The 13,976-nt window shown below is 32.6% G+C and overlaps 1 protein-coding gene across 14 annotated transcripts in view; it reads right to left on the reverse strand.

Moving 5' to 3' along the window:
* Nucleotides 1-13,976, reverse strand: part of CCDC138 (coiled-coil domain containing 138) — a 162,857-nt gene that overhangs the window by 101,953 nt on the left and 46,928 nt on the right. For 12 of the 14 annotated variants that reach the window (XM_023520491.1, XM_023520493.1, XM_023520492.1 and 9 more), the window contains one exon: nucleotides 8,745-8,921. The exons of 1 other annotated variant lie outside the window; for it this stretch is intronic. In XM_023520491.1, the coding sequence (XP_023376259.1) occupies nucleotides 8,745-8,921 (177 nt within the window). Of the gene's footprint in view, nucleotides 1-7,255; nucleotides 8,438-8,744; nucleotides 8,922-13,976 lie in introns of those variants that run through there. One more of the 14 variants, XM_023520490.1, reaches the window with a different exon arrangement.

Below are 13,976 nucleotides of genomic sequence, written 5' to 3' on the forward strand. Positions count from 1 at the left end.
TCAAAATGGATTAAAGACTTGAATATAAGACCTGAAACCATAAAATTTCTAGACAAAAACAGGAGTAAGCTCCTTTACACTTGTCTTAAAGATGCTTTTGTGGATCTGATTCCAATGGCAAGGGAAGCAAAAGCAAAAACAAACAAATGTGACTATATCAAATTAAAAAGCTTTTGCATAGCAAAGAAAATCATCATCAAAATCAAAAGGGAACCTACTGAATGAGAGAAGATATTTGCAAATCATATATCTGACAAAGGGTGAATAACCAATATAGGTAAGGAACTCATACAATTCATTCAACAATAAAAAAACAAAACAACCCAATTAAAAAATGGGCTGAGAATCTGCAATGGTACTTTTCCAAAGAAGACATACAGATGGCCAACAAGCACATGAAAAGATGTTCAACACCGCTAATTGTTAGGGCAATGTAAATCAAAACCACAATGAGATATCACCTCACACTTGCTAGAATGGCTATTATCAAAAAGACAAGAAACAAGAAGTGTTATACGTGGTACTAGACTCATCAGGCGAATCACCTTGTAAATTACATATATGTCAAACAACTATGCTGTATACCTGAAACTAATACAATGTTGAATGTCAACTGTAATTGAAAAAAAAATGGTCATAAAATAAAAAAAGAAAAAAAGAAAAAAAGAATTGGAAAGTATGTGGAGAAAAGGAAATTCTTATACACAATGTTGGTGGGTAGGTAAACTGGAGCAGCTGCTATGGAAAACAATGTGGAGATTCCTCAAAAAATTAAAACTAGAACTCCCATATGATCCAGCTATTCCACCTCTGGGTATTTGAAGATTACAAGAACATTAATTTGAAAAGACATATATGCCCCTATGTTCACTGCAGCATTATTTACAATAGCAAAACTATGGAAGCAACCCAGGTGTACATTGATAGGTAAACGGATAAAGATGATGTTGTATATATACACAGTGGAATATTACCTAGCCATAAAAAAGATATATTGCCATTTGTGACAACATGGATAAACCTAGAGGTTATTATGCTAAGTGAAATAAGTCAAAGACAAATATCATATAATTTCACTCATATGAGGATTTTTAAAATAGAAAACAAATGAACAAACTAAACAAAACAAAAACTAACTCATAGATACAGAAAACAGACTGGTGGTACCAGAGAGGAAGGAAGTTGGGCAAAACAGGAAAAGGAGGTATACTGGATGGTAAAGGATGGTAACTAGACTTTTGGTGGGGATCACTTTGTGTATATAGTGTATACAGATATCAAATTATAATGTTGTATACCTAAAACTTATATAATATTATTTACTAATTTTACCTCAAAAAGGATTTACTGTTTTCTTAATAATTTGTAATAGTCTTAAAAGATACATACATACATACATACATACATACATACATACATACATACAATCTCCAACTTAGATTTTCTAATGACTGGCACGAACACTGAAATGGCTATTTCTGTTTCATTTTTCCAAAATCAATTATTTTTCTCTTAATGATTAGCAGGCTCGAAGATCATATAAGGGGTGCTACTAGTACCATTTCAATCCTCTCAAGAAACTATAGTTTCTATGAAATTATGTTCTCTGGGTTTAAATTAAGCTTGTAAATAATTTTTTAAAATTACAACAAATTCAGATGTTGAAAACAAATCTATAAGTTGCTTTGGTAGCAGAATGGGCTTTGGGGATAACCAAAACCAGAATTTGAATGGTCCTTTCTTAAAGTATTGTCTTAATCTCAGTACAATTTTAAACATTGTTGTTTGAAGATATTTGATGACTAAAAATTACTTTAAAGACCCCACAAAACTGAAAACAGGAATTCAAAACAGATATATTTGTACACCCATCTTAATGGCACCATTACTCATAATAGTCAAAAGTGGAAACAACCCAAGAGTTCGTCGACAGAAGAATGGATAAACAAACTGTGGTATATACATACAATGGAATATTGTTCAGCTTTTATAAAAGGAAGGAAATTCTGACAGAAGCTACAACATAGATAAAACTTGAGGACATTATACTCAATGAGGTCAATCAGTCACAAAAACACAATTATTGTATGATTCCACTTGCATGAGGTATCAAGAGTAGTCAAATTCATAGAGATAGAAAGTAGAATTGTGGTTAACAGGGGCTAGGGGAATGGGAAGTTAATGTTTAATGGGTACAGACTATCAGTTTGGGAAAATGAAATAGTTCTAGAGATGGATGGTGATGACAGTTGCATAACAATGTAAATGTACTTAACACTAATAAACTGTACACTTAAAAATGGCTAAGATGGCAAATTTTATGCTATATATCTTTTTCTCTCATTAAAATTATTTCAAAGAAAATGAAGAAAAACTAAAACTAATATGTAGATATTTTTTATATGCTTTGGAAAACAGAGGGGTTGGAATCTTCTTTTCGCCAGTCCATGATTAAACTTCAAGCAAGATGTCTACACAGGCAGTCCTCAATTTCCAAACATTACATTGTGAAGCCCCCAAAAACCTCCTATACTTAACCTGCTGTGCGTTAACCACTCAGGAGCTTTAGAGGCCCAATCTGCCAGCCAAAGGTTCCGAGTCAGCAGTGCTGCTGTCTTAGCTGGGCAACAGAACTCCCTTTACCTGCTCAATATACTATGTGAGCAGCAGGTGGATGGATTTAGGAGTGGGGAGAGGAGGGCAAAGTTTTGGTGGTAATGAGGATGTAGTCACATCGGGAAAAAGGTATAGGATGTAAGAGGTGCTTGAATTATCCATATCAACATATCCGTCTGTACTAGACTCCATTCCTGAGTCTCTGAATTATGATCTATTAAAAAAAATTTGTTTAAAAATAAATGATTAATTTTGAAACTGTCTCTTTGACTTCCTTGTTTTTTCTTTTTTTATTTTACCTACTTTTTGCTCTATGTCATTTTCATGAGAAATTTTCTTATTATCCAACAATTCTACTTCCAGGTATCTATTCTAGCAAATAAGCTCTCACATATGCAAATTTATTTTTATAGAAGTTTGTATACAGAAGCACTGCTTAAAGGAATGAATTTTAATTGAAGAAACTCTTTATGTACTAATTCAAAAAGATCTCTTAAAATATAAGAGAATGCATGCTGGCATTCTTTTGATAAAATGATATAAAGAAAAAAATAAGAATGTGTGTGTGTATGTGTGTGTACACAAACATAGTGTATCTATGCCAGGATATGGAAAAAACCAGTAAAATTAGTTTCTCTAGAAAACCATGACTGAAAAAAGACTTCTAACCTTTGTACCTTTGAAATTATTTACTATGTGAACATTTTATTTTTTAAACAATAAACACATTTTTGGGGGAAAAAGTCCCTTAAATAGCCAGAGAACTCTTATTTTTTAAAATAAAGTAGTATATTCATTATCTGTATATTCAATTATTTGAGTTCTCAGCTTTCTCTACCACACCACCTAGCAGGTGGGATTTTACTTCCCATCATATGCAATGGTTTTGTTTGTTTGTTTGCTTTGTTTTTCACAAAATATCAGAATAAGTTTCCTGAAGATAGGCTATATAACATAAACCTAAATCTCAACCAAAAGAGGGCTTGTATCATCTAGTGCTACAAAGTAGAAAGGCCAGCCTTAGAAAAAGGTTGTTACAGTGTCAGACAAAGGAATGCAAGCATCATAAAGTAACTATGCAATTTACAATATAGCTGTAAATCTATTTAGAGACCAGTATCGATAATATGGCCACCTATATACATTAGGTAAATCTTAAGTAGACTTCAGAGGCTAAGGAAGGGACATGCCACAGATCTCTGAAGGAGCTGACCACAAACTGCTTGAAAGTTCTTTTGTGCTGGGATGGAAGGACAATTAATTGATTTTCATACAAACTTCCCACCGGAAATGCCTTAATAAATGGTAACAATAATAAATAATAGTACATGAACATAATGAAATATTAAGCAACAATGAAAAAAGAGGGTTATGCAAAACTATACCAAAAAAGCTCGTAATATGATGTTCAACAAACCAGAATAGAAAAGCTCAAGGAGTTTTACTATATAAAAATCCCCACATCTTGATGATGGCCCTACCCAATGAGTGCCTCAGGCTCTGCCTTTCTGATTCATCTACTACTCTGCACTTTCTTGAGAATACACCTAACACAACTAATATCTGCCCTAACATCTTTACTCTAGCTGTACCCATTGCCTGGAACAGTCTTTTCCTAGATCTTTGCATGGCTAAGTCCCTCATCACCTTTAATAATTCTATGATATTGGAATTACGATCATCCCCAGTATGCCAATAATTTGACAAAAGTCAACTAGACCATAAGTTCCATGATGACAGAGGACTTCTTTATGTTATATGTATCCCTAATGCCTAGCTCTGTGCCAAGGATGAATGTACAGTCTATAGATAGATATCTGTTCAATGAAAATAATGTGATTTTCTAATTTCTTCTTCAATGAATATACACTACTTATAAAACAATAAAGTATGCATATTATGATCACAACAATGTAAATATATATACTCAGCAATATACAAACTATAAATGTCATATTAAGGTGGTGGAATTAAGGGAAGTGTTAACTTTTTGAACTTCAAAAAATATTATGTATTCTTCAGTTATTAAACATAAACTTTCCCACTGTGTTTTCTCATAGAGAACATTCCTTTATGTGAAAACTTAAACTGAGAAAACAGGTTATATGTATGTAGGATTTGTGACTAGGAACATGGGTGTGTTTATACTAGGTGGGCACTTTGTTAGGAATATCACATTTATCATTTCATTGAAATTATCCTTGTTTTAATCTCCCTAATAAAAAATATGTAATAGAATGACAATAAATTAAGAATAGCAAGAAGGGAAGAAATGTTGCCTGAACCAAGAATTAGATGCCAATGAAATATGAGTAGCTGCACCAAAATAAGAAATATGGATATGTTCACAAAAAGATCTATAGAACTTTAATGCACGTAGCATAATCTAAAGTATTTGAAGATTCTCTGCTATCTTAAACTTTATTAAATTTTCTTATGCATATTCAGAGATAATTTAAACAGAACAAGTACATTTCTTTGCAAAATCTCCTAATATTTTCTTCTATTTTGGTATTTGGGACAGATAAACAAACACAGCCTGATGCAACTATATATATAGTAAGATTTAACCAAGTTAAAAAAAAAAAAGAGAAGAAAAATCTGACATCGTAAAAACTATTCACAGAAAAAAGAAATTAATACAGGAAGTAAATGGACATATCTTTGGATGGTAAGACTATTTGTTTTCTGGTTTGTAGTTTCTATTATTTTTATAATAAAAATAAACTTTACTTAAAAAAATAAGGTTTGCAAAACGTACTCAAATACATTATTGCCATCCAAGAGATAAATAATAACATTTTACATTAGATAAGGTGGTTTCTAGGCCACAAAAGAAAATAAACTATATAATATAAACTTAAATCCCTCTATTTAAGTCTGACAAGAAAAGAATTTTTGAAATAAAATAAGACTCAAGTTCTTACACAGATAAATCTAGATAGGTGAATAACAGCTTTCAACCACTGACAGGAAAAAGAAAAAGAAACCACAAAGTAATTTTCTAAAAGCAACACTACTAAGTTATTATATCTGTTTGGAACACTCATGCTCCAAACAGATATAATCCGAACCCCACAATCTAAAAAAAAAATATTGTTCTCATAATATATATGTTGAGGTAAATTGATGTGCAGATCTTAACTTACACTTACAGAAATGCATTTTAGCAGCTTTCAAAAAACAATACCTATGCAGCTAATAACATTTCTCATATCTGAAAAGATGAATTTCAGAGCGGAGAAGAGAAGAAAACCTCTTGCAGCAGCACTAACTATATAACATAGTTTAACATATAGAGATGGAGTATGCTACTGTTTCTCACACTAAGCACCAGTCTTTTAAAATTTCCAGTTCAGCAGAGAATCCATCACACTTCTACAAAATACTGTTAAAATAGTTAAACAAGGAAACCATTAGTCTGGGGTAGCTCTAGTGCCTTAGGAAGCATAGCCTACTTCAACAAACCAAAACCTAAGCCAGAGTCAGTGCACCTGAATCTCAGATAACAAAAATCAAAAACTAGTCACAAACGGTCAACTAGATTTTTCTTGAGTCTGGGAAAATGAAACTCAAGAACAACTATAATAACAGTCAAATAACTAAAATTTCCCAAATAAGGCAAATATTTAAGTTACAGTCAATTAACTTATTTTGCTCCCATGTCTTCTCTATAAAAATCTCTGTCCTAGGCCCCACCTGCAAAGTAGCCATAACCATTTTTAGTCTTGGTGCTGCACCATTCAAATCATTGGCTCAAGCTTTTCAAAATTTAATGTGTTTTAGTTTATTTTTTTACCATACCATTAAAAAAACACTAGAAAATAAAATATACAAAATACAAATCCAAATGTTTTAAATTATTATTGGATTTAACAGATATAAAATTACTGTTAAATTATAATACAGGCTTCTGAACACAGTTTCTATACTGATCTTCTAGTTAACCAATATACTAGGGACTTTGGGTAGTCCAGGACTAGAGATCAGCCCACTGACTCCTCCTTCCAACTCCTTGCTTCTGAAGCCCCAAACAGGCTTCAGAGGAAGCCCCAAGGATCAGCAAAACACTGCAAACACAATGGTTAAAACATGGAGCCTCACAAACAGCTGGCCACTAATGCACATGAATGGGTGATATAAGCCATCTGCAAATCAATTCTATCAAAATTTCTTTTCTGACAACTTTCTCCTATGAATTTTTAAAAAATGGCATGTGGAAATTATGTATATAATTTATATACTTATGAAATAAGTTTCCCATTTCAAATTGAGAAAAAACAGAAATAAAACCAATAGCTACAGAAGTATTTGCTGTATTTTAATATCATTCATTTATCCCTTCAACAAATTTTGTGGGCTGACTAAAATTACATCAAGAAAACAAATATAAATGTTATCAAAAATCTACTGTTTCAGATCTTCCAAAAGTTTCCCATCACTAAAACCAATATGACATTGTAGCACTCAACATTAGAAATTGCTTTATTTACTCAATTTGAGCAAGAAACAATAACCTTGGATTTGAGCATAACTTGAACAAAGGTAAACAAATGTGAAAAAACTGAGTATCTGTTGACTAATGTATTTTTCCAAATGTGAATGTTACGATGCCACAAAGTCATTTCACCCAAGCAGGTCCATTATTTCATAATTTTATTTTAGTTTTCCTTTTGCTACAAGATTCCATCTCTGTCAGACATATTCAGACAGATTTGTTTCTGATGAACAGACATTTGCATCTGGTAGGATTTTTATTTTTCTCATTAGAAAAAAAAATCCTATGAAACTAGCTGGAAATCTACCCACTTAAACAAGTAATCTTGGGTCTCTGTCTCAGTCTACTAACTTTTCACATTTTGCTTTATACTTTAAATTAGTACATTAAGATACAAAACCCCAAATTTACTTATCTAGGTAGCTAGTTCTCCAACTATAAGTCCAATAACTTAACAGTTACAAACAACTAAAAATATTTTTAAAATATGTCAGTGAAAATTTGACATTTTGGGGCAGGAGAAAGAAACAAACCTGGAAAACCATGATGCTATATGGTAGAATGCACTTTACATCTAAAATCAGGGACCTATTTTCAAGACCAAGTTCTACCTTTGCGTAGCTATGAAATCTATGGAAAAGTTACCTAATTTTTCTAGGTCTTAAGTTTGCTATCAGGCCTCCTTCAGAGTGATATTATAAAAGAAAAATGAGATTGTATATAAAAGTGAATTGAAAATGTGAAACCATACACTCATCAGATCTAGTTTTAGAAGCATATGCACCCAGTCATTAGGGATTCATCAGCAAGGAGCACTAAGTAACACAGATTGCTTACTATCGCACTGTGCCATGGCTTTCTATTTTTAGTTTCCACCATCTGAAAGGCACAAACAATTTAATTTTAGAAGTGCTGTAGAAGGAAAAGGAATAGGGAAGAGGACAAAACTATAAATGAGAAAGAATTACTGAAGCAAAATGGCTGCTTGTTATAAGTCAAGAGGTTATCTGTGCTTCAAAGAGCAAAGCCAACTAAAGCCAATGAAAATATTTATGTTCAATATCCCTATACATATCTGGGCAAAGTTAGGAATAGCAATAACATATTAAAAGAACTTTATGTTATACCAACATAAAAACCAAAAAGGACAAAAAACACAGACTGCAAAATATTATAAATATGAACATCAAAGAGTAGCCTCCAACAAAACAGTAAGGGTAAAGCAGCAACAACAGGAATATGGCTGTCATTATTCTCACTTTATGTGAAGACACATTAGATGATCTCGCTCACTCTGAACAAACAGGGAATATAAGAACAGATCTGTATGAGTGATGAGACAAAAGAGAACAAAGAATAAGCTTGAATAAATGAGCAACATTTGCAGAGTATAGACACATAATAACCAAGATGATTACTGGAAACTGTGTTAAGTTAGTGAAAATTTGGACAAAGGGTTGGGTTTTATAACTTAGTGATGTTATTAATGATTACACAACTGTCAAAAATATTTTTAAGCATTTATATTATAAAATGCAGTGGTGTCTGAGATATAGAATTATACATTCAGAACAGATTAGAAAAATCATCTCACTGTCACTACTTTGTGTGTATAAACTTTAAAACTTACCAGATTCCACTGTCATTTGAAGCAAACTATCAATAACATTGGATAGGATTCCTTTACTGGATATTCTTAGATGGTTTACTATCACTGGAACAGCTTGATACTCCAAAAATAAGGTTTTTCCTTCATCTGTCTTCAAGTCCAAACAAAGAGAATCAAATGCCTGAGCCAGATAATCAGCTGAAAAACAATTTGTAAAATCAACTCCCATATCAGTAGTCTAGATGGTAATCAAAAACAGAAGGCACAAAGGGAAACAAAAATTAAATGACTGGAGATTACAGTCTAAATTTAGATATCTTCCCCCTAATTTGTTAGAACTCAAATGGGAAGAGAGAAGAGGAATTACATTATTATTAATTCAGAATTTTCATTTTAACATTGAAATAACAATAAACCATACTTCTTTATTTCAAGAAAACTATTGATGTTTAATAGTAAATAGCACAAGCAATGTTTATATTCCATATGTGAGTATAACTACAACATGCTTTCAAAAATTTAAACAGCCATTAGTATTTCTATCTTAATGATAGCTTCTGAGATTATATTTTTTTTGTTGTTGCTGTTTTCTAAATGTTTACCCATTTCAAAATATAACTTTATACAAACTTGCTGAATGGGTTTTAAAAGAGGATTTTTGTCTCCTAAAAAAGATAAAACTTTAGCCATTCAGAACCAACTTCAGAATTTGGATGTGTTACTTTTGTGATATATCTGCCACTAAGAATTATTTACCAAGGCCAATGCTATGATGGCACCTGCCAGATCAGAATCCCTGGAACTTTCTTAAAGATGTTCCACAGATGACTAGGAAGCTTATAAAGTCAAGATTAAGAAGCACTAATTTAACTAAAATCAATGCAAATGAGACATTAAGATACTCAATAGCATTACATTTGAATAAACCAAACAACCCAAGTCACTACTCTTACAACGATTTTACATTGTACTTTTAAATGTACAAAAATTATGTTTTCTAAAACTCTCATTTCAATATACTAGTCAAAGGAATAAAAAATTGTTCATGCTGGTCAAGTACAAGTGTTAATTTTTCTACTGAAATTTCTGTTTAAAGAATACTTAAGAGTGTTCTGAAAATATGACAGAATGACCCCATTAAAATTAACTGTCTTCTGGCCTTTTACAGCATTTCTTGTTGTTTCAGCTTAATTATTACTAAGATAATTATTACTAAAGTAATTATTACTTTAGTAATAATTAAGAAATCTATTAAGAATGAGAAGTCGAGAATAATCTGTGTGAAATTAAAATACATATAAAAGAATTTTGAGAAATTAAGATCTGTGCCTCTCTCTGGTTCGCTCCATTTTTACTTTTGGTAGAATTTAGTTCAAGGAACATTAACATTATTGTACTTAATTTTTGTAGTTTAATAAAATAAAACTGCAAGTAAATGTAATTTACATTAAGCAAAGTTGCTAGATTCTGTTCAGATTTGCCTTATTTAAAGACCTATATTTAGCAAAACTCAGGAAGAAGAGTAGAGGTGAATCCTGAACTCAGTTCTTCACAGGAACAAAAGTTCCTATGCCGACTACTGTATTTGATGCAAATTACTTCACTTATTAATAGATCACCTGAGATTAAATAGGCTGAATGCTATATCATGAAGTTTGCAAATTGTTCTTTATTAATTTTTGGGGGGGTAGAAAATGGTATTTGGTTAAGTGGCCTTATCTTTTAGGGAGAATTAAAAATTATATCTCATTTTAATTTTCCTAATAGTGAAGATTTTCTAAAAATAAGACCAATTCAATTTCTAAGAGTACTTTTAAAGTTTTAGTTACCAATTGTATTAAAACTGATTTCTTTTTATGTGTATCATTGTCTTTAAAAAATATCCTGATATTTAACTATAACCTTGTTATTCCCTATTAAAAATCAATTTGTTGATCTTAATTAGCATGAAATAGGGTTTTCTATTATAGTCTAAATGGTAGATTAAAAAAAATAGAAACTTTTGCAGCAGCTCCCATCAAGAGGTGAACTCTATTGTCCACCTGTTGGATATGGGCTAATCTTGTGATTTTAACCAATAGAATGCAGCAAAAATGACTCTTGGGTCTTAGAAGCCTGAGCGTGGCCTTCAAGTGGCCTGCCTCTTCCAGTCTCCAGTTGGGCAGTTTACTGACACCACCTAAACAGGCCCAGGCTAACTTGCTTGAGAATGAGAGACAAAGCAGAGAAAGGCAACAGATATGTGAGAAAGCCCAGTCGAGAATAAGGGAGCCCGGCCCAGCCCAGCCCAGCCCAACCACGCAGCTGAGTGGAAGATTGTGAGCTAGTAAATATATGGTTTTTAAGCAATTAAGTGTTTGATGGCTTATTATGCAACAATAGAAATCTAATAATGCAGTCTATAGACCTCAATTCTGATCTCGAGTAAAACCAACTCTTATAAGTCAAGTAGTAATAAATAATGATGTTTACGATGATAGCAGCTAGTTTATTAGGAGCTTACTATATGCCAGATTCTTTGCTAAACCTTCATTCTTATTTAATCTAACAACGACAACAAAAAAAACCTTTGGTGGAAAACCAGAAAAGGGACCTGCCCAATGTCACAAAGCTAGTGATGGGGCTGGGATTCAAAACTTAGCTGAGTTGAAGTTCTTAACTACTACATTGCACTGTTGTCTTACTAAGTCAAACCTTCCTGTTATGCGTGAGTGGCAACAATTCCCTATATTTCTCTAGGTCTGAAGTACATAATTTGTAAATATGTCAATCTGGAAAACTTGGGGCCAAGTATTGAGTAAGGCAGGACAGTAGAACTAGCCCAGATGCACACATTTTAAAAAGAGAGTATATTTTAATTTAAAAAGAAAGTTGTCTCTAAAACAAATCAGATAAAATTCTTATTATCATCTTTACCCAGATAAAATGAGCATGTACATGTTGAAGGTTTTATTAAAATGTTTTCATATTGATTCCCATATCTACATACTTATAATTGTTAATGACATATAACATTGTGCTGCCTCATGATATTGTTAAGGGCCTGGTTATTTGGAGTCAAGAAAGATCTGGGTCCCATACATCTGCCTGATTCTCAGCTGGCTCTTCTGTAAAAATGACCATACCACCTACCTAATAAGGTTATTGTGAGGAATAAGTTTGAAATAACCAAGTGAATGACTAGAAAAATACCAGAAACAGGGAAAGAATCCATTTAATGTTCATTTCCTTTATTATTCCAATTGTGGGTTTGTCAGTTATTTAACTTTTATCATTATTACAAACAACACATTAACACCTTTCAACTTCTTTACCTTTTGAATTGTTTCCTTGCAATAAATCTTATGAAAAGTTATGATATATTTTAGGAATGCAGTTCAAAAATTATTATAATTTATAATACATTAAAATTGTATGTTTCTTCTCAATGATTTATTATATACAATCATTTTCCTTTTATAAGTGTAGTGGATATGAGGTTATATCTGATAGTTAAATTTTATTTCAGAGATTCAGCCCAGCATGTGATTAAGAGTGCAGGCTTAACCTCTCTACGTCTCAATTTTCTGATTTATAAAATTGAGATACTAATACTGACATCTCATAACTTTGTAAGGATTAAATGAGCATATGTAAAGTGCTTAGCCCATAACATAGTAATAAGTGCTATGTGTCTGTTGTTGTTATTTCTTTATCTCAGGAAGTATATGCTCTTAGGAAGTCATACAGTAAGGTCAAGAGGGTGGGCTTTAATATGAAAAGAGCTGAGCTGACCTAGATCAGATTGTCAAATACTAGTCGTGTGGCCTTGGCACACTTATCTAACCTCTGTGAACTAATCACCACTAATATAGGGATAACAATATTCAGAGATAATGTACAAAGAGCTTAGCATTATAATGTGAAATTTATACCAAGTATTATCTATATTATTATATGAACAATCTATTTGCACTATTCATTTAATAGAAAGAAGGAATTATCTTACAGATGTATATATTGTAAATCAAAAGTCATCACTGCCAATTCAACACCAACAAGAGTTCTCAATTTGTGGTGTGATGAGAGGAGAGATTTTATCTAGTGCAAATAACTCAATTGTGAAATAGCTCAATGGTGATACAGCTAAATTATGATACAGCACAGCTATGAAAAGGCTCAGGTGAGGTGGCCTCGATGTTAATGCTCCAGTGTTAAAGCTCTGCTCCACTCCACTCCAGGGAGACAGCTCCAGTTCTGATGTTGTCACTCCAGCTGAGGAAACAGTCTTCCAAGGAAATTGAAAGTGTGCTCTATTGAGCAGAGGTGAAGTTGACTTATAGGGAGTTCGCACCCCTGGTCCCTGATTGGTCTGTTCTCATGCAAATGACGACTCCAAATCCTATTTGGTACAAAAAGCACCATCCTGACTGGTTGGAATGGAGCCACTCTGATTGGTCAGTAAAGATGATAAAGCTGCACAGCTCTGATTGGATGAGAAAGTCTCAATCCTACTGGTCAGATTTTGATCTAGGAGCTGGTTTATAAGGATCAACTCAGATGGCAGGAGCATAGTGCAGAAGGCTTGGCAGCCAGGTCTGTGGCTTTTCAGTGAAACACAGTGTGCATGAGAGGCCTGTTGAAACAATGGCTGCTAGACTCTAGTTCTGAATTTGGGCCTGATAATCACAAGGAGTCCTTCTTGGCAGGCATATTATTCTTGGGTTAAGCATTTATTATGTGTATTATCTAAGACATTTATATATTTTCTCTACTAAATTTATCAATATAACTGATACTTCTATTTTAAAAATAGGAAATACCTTTTTACTAGAGTTAAGGAAAGTCAATTATTCTGATTTAAAAGTTTTTAAATTTTCATTTCTTCTAGAATTTTTGCAGTGCATATTAAGACAGTCTATTTAATCATTTCTCCTTATGGTATTAACTAGATGTCTTTTTCCTTTCTTGGCCCTTTTACTCGGGTTGCTTTTCTGTATCCAAAGATTACAGGCATACCTCGTTTTATTGTGCTGCTTTATTGTGCTTCACAGATGTTGCATTTTTTACAAAAAAAATAAGATTTGCTTTATTATGGTCTGTAACTAAATCCGCAGTATCTCCAAGGTATGTTTGTATATAAATTGGGATCCAATAGCCTCCTTTCAACCCTCAGCCTACTCACCTCTCTGGAGCATCTGACAATGAAGGCAGAAAACACAATGTCAAAACTGAATCAGTTGATCAGCTTTTGAACCTAATAACATGTGAATT

This window comes from Pteropus vampyrus, unplaced genomic scaffold (assembly GCF_000151845.1).
Source record: "Pteropus vampyrus isolate Shadow unplaced genomic scaffold, Pvam_2.0 Scaffold269, whole genome shotgun sequence".
In the NCBI taxonomy this organism is placed as follows: domain Eukaryota; kingdom Metazoa; phylum Chordata; class Mammalia; order Chiroptera; family Pteropodidae; genus Pteropus; species Pteropus vampyrus.